General features: G+C 40.4%; 1 protein-coding gene across 2 annotated transcripts in view; it reads left to right on the top strand.

Moving 5' to 3' along the window:
- The window catches only part of LOC143367004 (SET domain-containing protein SmydA-8), a 217,464-nt gene that overhangs the window by 36,282 nt on the left and 164,257 nt on the right, over positions 1 to 16,925 (top strand). For both annotated transcript variants that reach the window (XM_076808589.1, XM_076808591.1), the window contains exon 4: positions 9,365 to 9,619. In XM_076808589.1, the coding sequence (XP_076664704.1) occupies positions 9,365 to 9,619 (255 nt within the window). The remainder of the gene's footprint in view (positions 1 to 9,364; positions 9,620 to 16,925) is intronic.

Consider the following 16,925-nt stretch of genomic DNA (forward strand, 5'->3'; position numbering starts at 1 on the left):
CAAGTGCTGCAGCGTGAGAATTTGCGCGGGAATACCTACGGCTCCGAACGCCGAGTAAAAATTCATTTCCACCAATTTTTATAACGTAGGAACAACACGTTCCATGAAAAATAAATTAAGTGATCAGTGTTAGTAGGCGTGCAGTGAAGTGAATATTCGGTACATTAACACGGACGCACTTGACGTTGCGACTCTTAACTTTGGATGGTGTCGTGTACCTGAGATCAGCTGTGCTCTCGGCGCGTCTGTCGATGACCAGGATCGGTTCAGTGACCTAGTGACACAGGTTTCCAAGCTGTAGGTGAATTTCCGAAAGGGTAAGTTGTAGTTACATTATTGGCGACTATTATTTTTTAAATTTAACGCAGGCTATGCCTTATTTCCGGCGATAATTCTCCAAATTTCCGTACGTAAGTTTTTTTTCGCAGTTTTTAAACAGAGTTATTCATTATCAACAACAGTGTTGGCCGTTATTGAACTACGGATTTTTATGATAATAACCAACTACGATCATTTTTCGTTCGTTCCCTGTTGCATGCCTTTTCGTTTGTACGTTATTAAAAAAGGAACTTTACGTGTTCCTTATCCTCTCACTCGAAATAATTATTATTTTCGATTCTTCTACAAAAAAAGCAACTGTGTATTCGTCTTTTTACGTTACACATGATTTTCATCCATTTATCATTTATTCATTATTCACTCTAAATGGCAAACAAACCATGGCAAAAGGTTAGATTTTATGTTACGTCTTTTTCATTCGTCATTCTACGCAATTTCCTTCGATGCATGCCGACTTGCTTGTTCGTAGTCGCAGCGCGGCACGGCGCGCAACCACGCTAGCGCGGAAGCTCCAGCGGAAGGCTCGCGCTCTGATTGGTCGGGCTTTTTTCTTAATATCTCAAAAACGAAACCCCAGATCCCAAAACGGTTAAAGACTTTTCAATGTGTTTTTGTATCAGGATATTGCATGTTCCCGGATGTCCCTCAATTCTGGAACACCCTGTACGTATTATGTTGACGAAAATTTGGCTTGCAGAATCAGAATCAGAATCAGAAGAAAAATCTTACTGTTTCCGACTGATCCATGAGATGATATTACGATATCTCTGTCATGCGTGGACCGATTTTATTGAATTTGGTTTTGAACGAAAGCTTATATGCGGTTTACATGAGAAAAAAGTCTTTAAATTTAGAAAATATTGCAGGCGTGATGAGATATTAATGAAATAAGTTTTAGGTTAGGTTGGAATAGCCGTGCGACGAGTAAATGATAGCGATAGCGACAGTCGACATATACATGGTGTCTTTCATGTACTTGGCGTCGCGACGCTACCGCGTCTCTAGATATTTACTAAATGAAAAAAAAAATACTAACTTCAAGTGATGCTTTAGAACCATATTCTGCATTTCCCAGCGAACTCGTATCTCCAGAATAGAAAAAAGGATTGCGAGTTTTGTGACCAGACGATGTATTAATTTCCTCAAGTATTGAGCGTTTAAGGAGATCCTCCATTTTGCCACGGTCCTCCTCGGTAATGCACGGGAACCACACATTCTTAAACTCTGGATGCGTTAATGCGGCCAGCGCGGCATTGTGTGACTCCGGTGTGGCGAGTTCCAAACAGTCTTCAAATCTCGAATTCACCGCGTTGCGAAGGTACTTACTGATAGGTTTGCAGAATTTCCACTCATTTTCCCCCAGTATTCCCAATTTTCGACGTAGAGACAACAAATATGGCAAAAATGTGCCATAGAAAATATTGTCTCCCTGTAAAATGTCTATCGCTTCCGCAATTGGCGCCGTACATTCTATATGTTCTACTAAGTATGTCAAGTCATTTTCTCTTAACACATTTTTTATCCCTAAAAGTTTTGCCAAGTCAGTCATTCAGTTTGTCTTAGAGAATCGTATAGGGAATTCCACTGTGTCTCGCCCGGTCGTTTCAATGTGTGACCAATTGCTTCCTATAGTATTTCAGCGGATTTTGGCCTGATCACCGCCTTCCACAACAGGTTACATTTCTGCATGGCGTCTTTATGAATACCCGACAGCACTTCGTTCTTAATTATGCGTATCATGTCTGATGTAATACACAAATTGAGAGTATGTGCAGCACATCGAATATGGCGAAGCAGTACATACTGTAAAGGAAGCGCAACATCTTTGTCCAGTGGTGTGGTTTCTTGTGGTTCTTCATTGGATGAACTATGGGAGGAAACATCCAAACCATCGTCTTCAGCTTCCCTTGTAATGAAGGCTTCTTTGAGGCCATACATTCTGAAAGCCTTTGCAAAGTTACTGGCATTATCTGGGACTGTTGACACAATTTGGGTCTCAGTTAAGCCAAACTCTGCATGAATGCTCTCCAGTAAGTCAGTGATTGTAGCAAAGGAATGTTCACCGACAAAGCGACGGCACGCTAGAGCTGCTGATTTCCTTTCATAATTTGTGGAAATCCCATGTGCTGTTACCCCCAAGAAACTTCGTCGCCTTCCTGACCAAATGTCTGCAGTTGTGCAGACAAATGGAACAGTCTCTAATTGGTTTTTAATGTCGCGCATATCCTCTGTATACATTTTATCCAGTATTCTCCCCAGTCCACGGCGACTAATTGCATTAACTTTATTACCAAGTCTCTGATTAAAAAATATTTTCCGACAGCGTTTACTCTCCACCACCACCAATGGAACCATGGCATCAATGATGAACTCTGCGATATCCATTTTAAACTGCTTCTGTGAGATCGTTTCTTTATCAGTCGAAAAACTCGCAGATGGTCTTTACTGGTTTTTTCCCACTTCCATACAATATTCGTCAAATGCAGCAGAATGTTTCCGCTTCGAATGTGACAGGAAATTGGATGAAGATATTACCTGGCCTTTGATTTTAATGTCTTTCAGCGAACAAAATTGGCATTGCCCGACAACGTTCTTGCGATTGGATTTTTCCTTGACCAGCGAGAAATATTTCCCGCTTACAATCGTAGGCACGCGCAGCTTTTCTACAACCAAACCTTCACTTGCACAACTTGCAGTCGACGTCGACGCGTGAAATTCACCCGCGACGGAAATGTTATGCAATTCACACTCACGGTCACTCATTTTAATAAAGTTTATATACACTACACTTATTTAATAGTATTAGATAAATATCTTATTTAATAGAAAAGTAAATGTTCTAAATATGAAATAATACTTGACTAAATATAAGTAACTTATACTAAACTGATTTAATAGTATTAGATAAATATCTTATTTGATAGAAAAGTAAATGTTCTAAATATGAAATAATACTTGACTAAATATAAGTAGCGGCGGCTCGGTTAGGACTGATCCCCTCCACAATTACAGTTTTCCCCACTCCACAGCTCGTGCGCGCGTAGCCAATCTCCCACTTCCCGCTCCCTCCGCGCGTAGCCAATCTCCCACTTCCCGCTCCTTCCGCGCCCGGAGTTCCCCCCACCGCCCCCCCCCGCGCTCCCCTCAGAGGACCGGCGTTAGAATGCCTACAGTCTTACTAATCGCGCGTCCGCTTGCGGGCGCTTAAACCATGGTAGCGAATTGATGTGACTTTGGGGATGTTCAAAATGAGACTGCGATTACAAGTATCGCGCGATCGGGTCAATATCGCTATTGCTGTCAAGGTCATGATTCTGAACCCTTTAAACTTTTTGGTGGTCGCCTTTGGTTTACGAGATATTCGCAAAAAACATAACTTTACATTAGAATTACTGAGTTTAACACATACTCACATCGGTTCGCTACCATGCTTTACGCGCCCGCGAGCGGGCGCGCGCCCCCTGATCTAGCCCCAACCAATACTAATACCGTCGGCTGTGAAACAGTCGTAGAAGAGAAAATGGTTGTGCGTGATAGTTTGCTGTGCGCTATCTTGATGTGCACTAAAAAAATATGCGTTAAATTGCATGTGTTCTAAATAGTATGTACACTATATTCTGTGTCCTAAATCGCATTTGTCCTAAATTGTATCTGTCCTAAATCGCATGTGGCCTAAATAGTATCTGCACTATAAATCGCATGTGTTCTAAATTCTATGTGCACTATCTTCTGTGCACTATTCTGATGTGTGCTAAATTGCATGTGTAATATTTTACTGTGTAGTTTTGACATGGAGCCTATAAATACAAGGACCCCAGAGATCGTAGCGCTCTTCTACGGAAACTCTCCTACAGAAGTAGTTCGAATTAACCAAATATCGATCCCTAAACCATTCAGTGATTATTCATACTAAATTCAGTGCCAATCCTCTCAAAGGAATTATTAATCTTCAACATCAACTGTAAGTCATTATTATTCCCTATAGTACCAGTGTATATTGTAACGAATTCCAAGCCCCTGCCACAGCCCTTTTGCCCTTTTTAAAAAACCGTTAAGCACTAGAATAATTTTCACATTTCATTATCGTATCACCTATCAGCATGTAAGAGTGTTTTTGCGTCAAATAGAACTAGTGTGAGAATGAGTGTAGAAACGAGAGGGGGAAAACCGAGCGCATGCGTGATCGCCAGTCGATCAGTTGATCGGCTGCAGAACGGATCGAGCGTACCATAGAAATATTGCAGGATCTTACGCAATAGATATTCGTAGTTGCGATATGTGCAACTACGAATCGGTCTAAATCGTTATTGGAGCGCGCTCGAAGAGCTAAATGGGTATAAATATGGGCCCATCGACCGATAGAAGATTATTATCTCTCCAATATTCAGAGAGCGAACAAGTCTTATAATAGCACTTATAATTAGTATTCTGGGTAGCCCATAAAACGGCTCCTGCACAACGTGAATCTTCCATCTCAGATAGTTTCAACCAGCTCCTGAGCACCGTGGAAATATTCATCTCAGGTTGTTTTAACAAACACCTGAGCGTCGTAGAAGCTGCTATTTTGAACAACTCTCTCTCTCAACCACTAAATAAAACATTCTAACTCCTTACAAATCCAGATCAAGCAATCCGTTCAAATTCTATCATTGCCTAACTGTTAAGGCCAATTCCTGCCATATCGATGATAGTCATTCTCTTTTGTACCGACTACGAGTCGCAACCTAAGAGTCATTTATTATTTACGACCAAGCGTCAGTTATTATTATTTACGTTCTATATCAACCAAGCGTCATTTACTATTATTTTGCGTTCTATATCGACCAAGCGTCATTCATTTATTATTTACGTTACTATTGTTTATATTTTTTTATAGTGACTAAAAGGTCATTAACTTTGTTAAATAGGTATACGTAGAAAGTGTTCTTAGTGAATAAACACTGTTAAGAAAAATTCTGGTTCGTGAAATTCTTTTCTTTATTGCGCGCCACTCGAACCTATCCCGAAATCCTGTAACTCGCGTCAACGCCACGTCTAGAAACGTTACAATATCATCGTTAATTATATTATATTTCATTACTTACGCTTTTCCTATTTCATATTATTGCGTATCGTATTGTTGTATATAATTTTCATTGCTAATGCTTATCGCAATTCATATTATGATAAAAGACTATTGAAGTTGGAAATTGAGTCTGACTGATGAAATTGAGTAAATGTTATGACGTTTTGAAACATTAACATTAGTAAGTAGCATTTCTGACGGAAAAGAATTGTCCAGCCTTTGGGCCTGCCATTCCTAACCCAGACCTTTGGTAGGTAGGTATCTGTTTCAATAGGCACGGCCACCCATGACGCCAGCAAGACCGTCCCCGGTCCTTGCTATTTCAACGGGTTTTCTTCCAGTGAAAATCAGTAAACTTGTAAGTGCAATATCTAAAAAACCAGTGAAAATCAAGTGTATACATTAATGCTTATTGATTTTGTCTTGGAACGCACTATCAACTCACCTCTTAAAAAAATAGTTCCATTTAAAAGACCGAACTTGACCACCGTATCTTTTAAAATAATAATCGAAAAAAAATTCGTCTGCACTAATAAGTTGGCCCCCCTGGAAACATGCAACGCCATATTTTTATATTTTTTTATATCGAATACATTAGGAGATATCCAGCTGTTCAGGCTTCCCGCGGACACCCTGTATATGTATGAATTGCAGAGCTCGTAGACTCTTGGCAATGTCTGTAGTAAGAATGGCAGCTACCGTCTCCGGAGCGAACTCATTACTTTTGTAGAAGCCAGATTCTATAGTTTTAAAATGAATAGTCCAAAGAGGTGCACCAGTATCTTTTATACACTGGAGGTCCGCCGCTACCGTCTCCGGAGCGAGCTGAATTTCACTGGTTGAAAATTAAGCTTCCTCTAGGGCTAAACATTCGTCGACTAAAGAGCTGTTTTTCTAATGTAGCTTTGAATGCCTGCTGTGCTGCGTGCGCCTCCTTTTTACCGGAAAATTGGCGGGCTGGCGCATACGCAGTAAGTCAATTCTCGATATTTCGCGTTTTATTCGCTTATTATATATTTTTTTGTTTTGCGCTTTCATCAGTATTTATATTTAATTATTTCTAAAGTCCCTATAACATTTATTCCTTTAATATTCGCTTATATCGTAAATTATCTATAAAAGTATTTATGATGCTTATGCGCGGTAACATAGATTGGCTTCGTGGTAATGTAGTACAGTTCTACACTATCGACTATCGGTAACGCTGGGTTTGAGTCTCCGTGGGACGTTACAAGGCTTACTTTGGCTAAGGTCTTCCACCACCATACGGCTACATCTATTTCAAAGATATACACACCTCACATTAATTAAAGGATCACCTCTAGGAGTGCGGTTGTGGCGGCAGCTCGGGATTTAATAAATTCAAACAAATCTTTACTAATCCTAATAATTTAGAAAATAATAGTATTTTCATGTTTTGTATGGTCCCGATTAGTTTAATAGTGAATCGTGCGAATGATACACCGATAGAGTTTTGGCGTAATAAATACCCATGTTCAACCCAACACTGCCGCACAATTAAATACTCACATGAGAAAGAAACAATTGATAACATTATCATCGAAATGAAAAGGATGGAAAAAGAAATTTCTGTTTTGAACCCAAAGAAATTAATCTTCGAGAAAATTGAAATCACAATCCAGCATACTATGCTATGCACTATGATTGACGGGAAATTTCGCCAAGCTGGTACAGGCACCGCGCCATCTCAAAGATGTTGCATATGTGATGCACTTCCAAAAGAAATGAATAATTTAGCAGAAATCGTAAAGAAGCTTGTCAAGATAAGAACGTATCAGTACGGTCTGTCAACTCTCCATGCGTGGATTAAAAACATTGAATGCACTTAGCATATAAATTACCTTTTAAAAAATGGAATGTACAATTGACCGATGAAGAAAAGAAGTAGTCAGAATACTAAACACCAGATTCAAACTGGCATTCGCGATAAATTGGGTTCACTTGTGGATGCGGTAAAACAAGGTGCAGGTAATACAAATGACGGTAACACGGCAAGAAAGTTTTTTCAAAATTACAATAAGGTTGCTGAAATCACTGGCATTGATCAACATTTCATTAAATGACTGTACATAATTATGCAAGCAATGGCATCGGGAAAACCGATCGATGTAAATAAATTTAAAAAATATTACATGGATACGGCGAAAATTTATGTCAATAAATATATGTGGTACCCAATGCGTTCTTCGTGCCATATGATTTTAATTCATCGGTCAGATGTAATAGAGACAATTTTAATCCCTATTGGGCAATTATCGGAAGAGGCACAAGAGGCGAGGAGCAAAGATATTAAGAGGTGTAGAGAAAATAATACACGTGAATCGACACCTATAGGTATAAACGAGGACATACTACATTTTCTTTTAATATCTTCCGAAAACTGCTGTTTCGATACTTCATCTAGCGCCCTTTTCAGTGGTTTAAATTGAATGTATAGGAAACTTTTCGGTTGCAAGTTATAAAGGAAAGTCGAAAATAAAGGTGTTTGAGATTGAGAAAAGGGATGAGAGGTGAAAGGAGTTTTAGACAGGTTATGTTAATGCACTTTCACAATGCACTTTCGGTGAGACACCTCGTTGATTTATTGAAACACACAAAATGAGAACTGAGAAATGACACTGTTGAAGCTGCACAATGATAATATTTATGACTGATTAACTGCAACACGTGAGTGTGAGATACAAAAATGTGGCCGCGTGGATGCAACCACGTGGCGTCCACTCAATTATATCAATCGGCGGCGTGTGAGCGTACACTTGAGAGATCGTAGATACTGAGTAAAACCGTGAGGTCGAGAACTGTGATTTGATACACTTGAGGCTGAGAGATACAAAGGTACTTTTAGTAATTTTCTAACTGTGAGCTAAACCGTTACGGACAACGAGAAACCAAAGAGTGCCGAAAATGGCTGACTTCCTTTCGCGTGTCTTCTCGATTCTTTTAGAGCGTCGATGCGACACGCTAATTGACGTATCGCTGATTGGCGGCTCGATCATCGACCAGCGTCGCTGTATCGTAGCCCGCGAGGTGCTGCGGTGAGATTGAGATTGGCGGCATTAGGAACTATGGCATTCCCAAACAAATATCGTAGTCATATAATTGTAACATAAATTCGACAGAGATTACAAGTGATGTGTCACGGTAAAAGCGGTAATTTAGTAAATGTATACAGTTTCCAGCAGTTCCTAATCAATGTATGCCCAAAATGCATGTAACCTAACCTACAATCGTACGAAAATGCATACATTGACTGCATCACGCTCTTACTGTGGCACATGTATCCAGCTAACGCTTCAGTTTTGCTATGATTCCACGTTGGCAGTCCTCCCGAGTAGGCGCCATCTCGTATCCACTAGCTGAACTAAATTTGTGACGTGACTTGCTCTGTATTATCGCTAATATGGCAGAACTCGTATTTGGGAATGCAGTCACGAAATTACGTTGTTTGTCCTTATATGAGCAGATTTTGGGCTGGGTCAGGTCTCATTCAAAAGAGGAAGGTTCAGTGCAACGCGTTCTGGTTATCGTTTGAGTCACAAAACTCTTTTAGTAACCTAAAAATACTTGGATTCTTGCGGGTGTATTTTGTCGACTTTTTCTCTAATTTGAACACTCATATTATTAGATATCAACACAATCTCGTCGAACAATGACCAGGGCGCCCTGCACTGAACCTTCCTCTTTCGAATGAGACTTCACCCAGCCCAAAATCTGCTCATATAAGGACAAACAACGTAATTTCCTAAACCCATGTTTCGGGTCAGATTGTGTCAGTATACAGCGCGCTGCATTACCCGTGTCTACCCCCTTAATAACAATTTTTCTATGTATATGTATAAACAATATTTAGTCAAATATCGAAATTACTAGGATGGTATGATGTTGATGTAATATTCTCTACCATAATATTAGTAGTTAACTGCAAATATAATATTCTAGGTCACTATCACTGAATTTGGCTATCCGCATCCAAGTTATCAGTGCATAAATATTATAAAAGCACTATCCATGAAAATCACGGATCCAGAATCGTTTCAAAAGTTACTGTCTTTTGAGAGTCATTGCAAGCGAATAAAGGAAAAGGCAGGCGTCGTTTTGGAGAATCCACTTAACATTCTGCGTTTCATTAGAAGATTTTTCAAGACGGACGATATACTAGATGAAGAAATTACTAAAATTGTTGGCATCCTGCAGGTATGAGAGTTAATAAATTAATACAATAATAAGTTATCTTTTTATGTGTGAGAATGGATAATATTTATTTATATTTATATTTATATTTAATATATATACACGGGATACAATCCCATTAGTGTACAAGAGAAACACAGAGAAAAGGACAAGAAAGATAAAAAAAAGAAAAAAGTAGCAATACAAAGCGTATAACAAACAAGCATACAATACTTAGAGTCGGTAGACAGTTCGAACACCATCAACTCACTCACAGCACGGTTACATAAGTTTATCAAGGGCCTTGTTAAAGGAACAGGTTGATCCCGTGAAAAAATCAAGAGACTCGCCAAAAGCGTTTGGAACATTGCAAATGCGATTTGCCGGGTCAGAGAAACCAAGATTCTCTTCCAAGGTAGGGGTAGAAAAATTAATTAATTGTAGGAGTTGAGGACATTTCGTCATTCCATTGATCAACTTGAAAACAAAAAGAAAGGCAATGCGTACCCTCCTACTTCCAAGTGATTTCAAGTTAAGCAACTTCATGACGGGCGTGTACTCGTGATCATTATACGCCATCTTATGTCCGGATTTGCAAGCAGCGAAACACAAGAATTTATGTTGCACCCTCTCTATCCTTTGTTTGCACTTTACACAACGTGGCGACCAAATAACTGATGCGTGCTCCAGGCGTGGTCTGACAAGTGTGCAAAATAACAATTTAAGAGTACGCGAATCCCTGAAATCTTCCGAACAGCGTGTAACGTCCGCAACGAGTGGCCTTAAATTTTCTTTTCTTTTATAATTCTAATTCTTATATTATGTTATATTATGCCTAAAACATTTTGTATTAACAATAAGACGCGAGCACACGTATGGATGAATGCAATGTAGCGACCAGTGAGAGAACTAAGCGACGTGAACGCATGCGCAGTATCATTCAACAGAGCGACTGAACCGAGTGCGGACCGTCAACAGATCGAGTACGCATGCGCACAAACGTACGATCGTCCGAACACCTAGTGAAACTCGAATGTAACGCCTGATTGTTGTAAACCAAAATACGAAAAGCTAATTGGTGCGCGTAAAATGCGACAAGTGATTGGTGCGTGCCAAGTTCTACGGATGGGTGTTAAATATAGGCCCGCCGGCAGCAGTCAGTAGAGATCTTCCAGAGAGATCGTCCTAGAGACACCCAGTATTCGAAACCTTCTCTCCGAGGCGCTTGAACCGGCACCTCGACAAAACTCACCTTCCTGTGCCTGAGGCCGCTTTGAAAGAAGCACCTTGGGTTCCATATGATTCTACTCAAGTTCTCATTCTACGAACTGAGGCAGTCCGACCAGGCACCTTGGCTACCATCCTAGAAAGCGTGGACCAGCTGATAGGCAACTGGAAGCTATTCAATCCCAGAGGAAGGAACTCTCTTTACTCTCAACTTGACATTCAATCGACCAAAGTGTCATTTTCTCAATGCTATACTATAACGACTTAGTGTCGTGACCTTTGTTTTCCTATATCAATCAATGCGTTCTGTTCTGACCAAGCGTCAGATTCTCTTTCTTTTCGACTAAGCGTCAGATATTATTTCTATGCGATTAAGCGTCAAATTCTATTTCTTTTCGACCAAGCGTCAAATTCTATTTCTTTTTGACTAAGCGTTAGATATTATTCGACTAAGCGTCAAATTCCATTTTCGTGATCGAACAAACAAAACGATAGGTAATTAATTTTGCTTTCTATGGACCTAGCGTCGCGAGCAAAAAAAAACCCGAACAGTATTCTGTTTTACCGACCAACACGTCTTGACGTAACCATTTTCGTTCTATTATAATTTATATTACAATTTCACGACATCATGTCGTATCATAACCTTTATAAACTATTTTTGTCAATTATTGTTAAAAGAAGGACTCTTTTTCGTGAAATTCATTTCTTTATCGCACGCTCCCCGAACCAATCCCACTATTCTACAAGTAAACCGCTTTACTTGTGGAATCTCCTGTAACTAACGGCAACGTCTCGTTCGAGAACGTTACAAGCGTTCCAATAATCTTGTTTATTATATACAAAGTATCTATACAGTGTGAGATGTTTAAAACTGGCCCCCCAAGTAATTCAGTTACTTCTAAAGATCGAAAAAAATACTTCGACAAATGTTTCTCGGTATCAAGGAGGACTAAATCTGATGTGTACCAAAGTAGTAGTGTAGCATTCAGAAAAGAAAGCTTCGAGAATCGCCAACCATCGAGAAGTTTCCCGAATACGCTTGGAAGCTGCCCGTGAGCAGAGACGTGCGGGCGCGGAACCGCGGCTCGCGAAATTCGCACTTAACGAAGTGTCTGTTGATTTCTGAGGCCACGGATAGTTGCTACGATCGGGTATAAATTATAGGCCCGCAAAGGCATTTCCGTCTTCGCTGTTCTGAGGGAGAGGAGGAGGCACTACCAACGGCCGCTCTTGGACAGCTTAGGGCCTTCGGCAGAAGAGGTTGGCGATAATACGTGGACGTCTACCTGGAGAGAGAGCGCACTAGGGTCAATTCCTGGACGCCCGACCAATGTGGAGAGTTCGGTGATAATACATGGGTGCCTACCGGTCGAGAAAATACAGAGCATCTCCTTAGACGCTCGAGTTTTAAGAGAGGAGAGTACGGGAGAATATTCCTGGACGTCCATCTGATATGGAGAGTTCGGCGACAATACCTGGACGCCAATCGAACGGGAGTGTATAGAGTAACATCTGGACGCTTCATTAGAATGAAGTCAAGTACCGCATGCACATTAGAATCCCGTAAAATTGTATAAACGCAACGAGACGCAACGCTGACCTCCGAAATATGTAGCCCCATCCTATCGACGAACCATATACTCCTACCTAATCCGAATAAACCTTGTCTGTCCAGAAATTATCCTTGTTTCCATTCACGAAGGCTAAAGTAGTTGTTTTATAGGTGGAAGCGTATACAGGAGGTATGAAGTTTTTTTTTAAATGGAATGATATATCTTTTTACGTGTCTTGTAATAGAGGATCTTGAGGTGCGTTCAACGCCATATGGCTGAAAGTCATTCCAGGTCGTTGAGCATCAACGACAAAAGAAAATAGTTTACTTCAGCGAATAGATCGAATACATTTGTATGCAGGATATTCGACTGCTGATGGTCATCCTCTGGGGGGGGGGGGGAGATTCTACAGGCCTAAATAGCGGTAAAGACCTCGTTTTTTAGTTATCGATGCTTATAAATTCGGCTCCGGAACACTTGTATCATGGCACCCTGGCAATCAGCCGTGGGCGCGTGCAGTGGCGACTGCCGCACGATAGATTTTCCATGTGTGTTGAACGCATTCTTACCCACATATCCGAAATTATGACCGACGATACCACGCAGTACTACGTTCTTCCGACAATTTATAGAAAAGCACACATGTCACGTTGTATGACATTAAACCCGTCTACTTGAGAAAATGCACAAGAGCATATGTAACGTATCGCTACTAACCGCCGTAAAATTTTCTTTTCCTTTCCATATTTATCGTTGTTTTCGTTCTACTAGTATTGAGACACGTACGAGGAACACGCTACGTAGCGGAGAACAGTTAAACTCAATCACGCGCAACGCATGCGCATAACCGCCCGTTCAAACTCAATTCAGCGACATGAACGACTTAAGCACGCGTGCGCAGAACCCACGCTCAACCGGACGCCGAATAAAACTAAGCGTAGTGCGCGACTGGCGGGAACCGGATGTTAAATCTGATTATTACGCGTAATCACGCAGCGACTGATTGGCGCGGGTCATGCTCCAGCGAGGAGTATAAATATGGGCTTGCCTGCAGGAGAGAGTTAGACTTGGTCCTGACACCGAACCTACCCTAAAGGACGCTTTAGTTAGCCCCTGAACTCCCATTTAAGGACGCTTTAGTTAGACCCTGAACTTCCATTCGAGGACGCTTTAGTTAGCCCCTCAACTACCATTCTGGGACGCTTTAGTTAGCCCCTCAACTACCATTCGAGGACGCTTTAGTTAGCCCCTCAAATTCCATACTAGAAAAGCATGGACCAGCTGATAGGCACCAGTAAACCAATATAATCCGAGAGAAGTAATCCTCTCAATTTCTAAAACTAAACATTTTAATCTCTACTGACCAAGCGTCATATCTTATATTATACTTTATTCTGACTACGTGTCGAGACTAGCGATTTAGTATCGTAACTATATATTATTATATCATTCACATTAATTAACGCCACGGTTCTAACTATTTTATACCAAAAGCGTCAAACGATCTTATATTCTGTTTTACCGACCGAGCGTAATTCTCGTTTAATCTCCACGTTCAGCTACACCGACTTAGCGCCGAAACCGAAATCGAATAATATTCTTTCTTACCGACCGATACGTCGTTACGTAATTATCATATGTTTAATCATATTAATTTACCGTCAAAGTTTACACGACTTACAAGGGAAGGACCCCCAAGTGGTCGGCTTGAATTTTAATGAACATTTGTAAGATGATAGGATGCAGGTCCCTGATGATATTGTTGCGCCGGGGCGTTTTCACCGCCGGCCACCCCGACGCAAAGGAGTGGAATAATTAGACGGGCGCACACACGACGCAACTATATTTCTGGTGTACAGGGCAACAGCAATAGATTACAATGTTACAAGCCCAATCCCTACGTCCGAATGCCACGGCGTTCGGTACAAGACCAGTCTTCTGGTCGGCCTCCCGATCTTCCTCTTGAAGGGAGCCGACCTTCTTTTATCTTCAGCTGCCAGCACCAGCAGGCTATGCACGGGCCTATACCCGGTGCTCGCAATAATATATTTGGAATACTAGCCGTAGTTACTTGGCGGTTTTAAAGATATTGTTAAGATTTCGGCTTGGCATAACGGAAGTTTAATGTAACAGTACAGTAAGAGTAACAGAACATTAACAAGAACAGAAGTAACCGAATACAATCTCTAATGCGCGAGAAAAGTGTAAGTATCGATGCGTCTGCACGTAATGGCGTCTGGCTATCGAATGACAGCTTGACAGGCGATCGATCCGATCGCCTTCTTCTCGCTGTACTCTTGTTCCAGTCGCGAGCACCAGCAGGCCCTGGATTCCATCCAAAGGGTGCTCGCAACAATATTAACAATTAAAGTTACCTACCTCTTTACATACAATGGATATAAACTTTATTACAGAAGCTGCGGCGGCGAAGTGGGTTGGTGCGTAGATTGTGAATCCGACGGTCCTGCGATCAATCGATTCCTCCATTAGCCGAATTTTTTTTGGCATTTTTTTATGGTGCACTTCGTGCACGATGCAGAGTGATAATTATCATACGTGCAGGAAAACCTCAAATAAAAAATAATAACCAATAATGTAGGGCCGCGAAGTCCAATACTAACGCGGGCGCGCGCGTCAAGGTCAAAGCAGACCGAAAATGCGTAGCATGACATTATTTTTCCGGCGACTGAAATGACGTCGATTAACAATCGACGCTCGACGTAGCCGTGCGTTCCCACTTTTTCTAAAAAGTGGCCGGGCGACGCGCCGCTTGCCGCAGAGACCATTGCGAGTCGCAAGCGCGAACACCGGAATTTATACTTCTTTACTTACTACATTTAATAAATATACATATATACCTCAGTGTTAAATCAGTGATTATTATTCCTCCTACAATAACAATAAAAATACTCATTTTTTTAGATAATGGTTTGTAAAAGATACTATTAGTATAGTATTGAATTTTCTTTCAATTATTAACAATTTCGATACAGTATTCCTTTATAGTATTTTCTATTCCATACGGTCCAGAATAGATTCCGTCGAAATGCAGATAGCAGGATTGATGTTTATCTTTCACGTTAGACCAACAAACGTCGCACGCACGATGTTTATGCATCAGTATTCTCGAAGATAGTCCAAGATGCATGGCTAGCCGTATAACAGAGTTTAGTTAATTTCAAGCAGTCGAACGAAGCGATACAGCATTTAATTTTTCTCATTCGGTCTTGTTTCAAAGTGAATTTACTTTTTAAGTGAAAAAATTGTGCAAAAATGCAGGAAGTGACCGATGCATTATATTATGCAATGGATTTGTTGCGTTCACAAGCAGTTATAAATAACGAAGAAAGTACAAATCCATCGGACCGTTCAAAAGTAATGGGAAATGAAATAGCAGAAGGCCTCATTTCAATTATTTCCGATTATGAATTGGTTATTGACGAAGAATTGGTACCGGAACACGAATTAAATTATATTCAAGGTGAAACACACGAAGAATATGTTGGCACAAGCAGTGACGAAATAACAACTCCTGAAAAATCACGATCTCGATCACCATTTCCCCAGGAATCAGTAGCAAGAAGTAAACTGCCCTTCGAAATGAAGAAAAAAGTGTTTGCGTTAGCAGAGTTACATACCAATTGGTCGATATCTACATTACAAAGTAAGACAACAAAAGCTCTGTCTAATAAGCGGCAACTGATAGGATGGACGGATCAAGTCAAGAAAGGTGAAAGTCGAATTGACAAATATGAATTTATTAATTCATGTGTGTACGACAGATTTGTTGAAGCTCGTGCAACAAAATATCTTGTTACCACACGAACACTACAACAGTGGGCCATGGCAGCATTTCAAATAATATCACCCGAATTTTCATTTATGGCATCCGAACATTGGGTAACAAGATTTAAAAAAGAACACAGAATAAGACACAGGCATGTTACAAAATATGTAACCAATAGTGACCGCGAAACTCTTTCGAAAATACCTCCAAAGCAGCAAAACTTTTCCAAGAACAAACATCAGACATTATTAAAAAATATGACCCAGATTTTGTAATTAAAACAGATCAAACCGGTTGCGAATACCGTATAAACATATATCGTACATTATCTCACAAAGGCGAAAAATCAACAGAAGTCTATATTAAAGACATAAATAAAGCAACGCATTCCTATACTGCACAGTATTCTATAACAGCATCCGGGAAACTGCTACCAAAAGTTTTTATATGCCTGCAAGAAAAAAATGGAACGTTTGGACCACAGGTTGTCAAAGAAGTCCAACGGTTAAGCACCAAATTTAATAATGTTTATATAGCCTCCACAAAATCAGGTAAATTGCAGAAAGACACATATGAATTGCTTTTAAATCATATAATTCATCCATATGTGAATAATAACAAATTTTTAATGATTGTTGATTCTTGGGGAGGTTAAACTAGCCCTGCAATATACGACCAAAAATTGATTGACGAATATAATTTATCCACGTGTACATTCAAAATCATACCTCCAAAATGCACACCACTTTGCCAACCCTGT

Source organism: Andrena cerasifolii, chromosome 3 (assembly GCF_050908995.1).
Source record: "Andrena cerasifolii isolate SP2316 chromosome 3, iyAndCera1_principal, whole genome shotgun sequence".
NCBI lineage: Eukaryota > Metazoa > Arthropoda > Insecta > Hymenoptera > Andrenidae > Andrena > Andrena cerasifolii.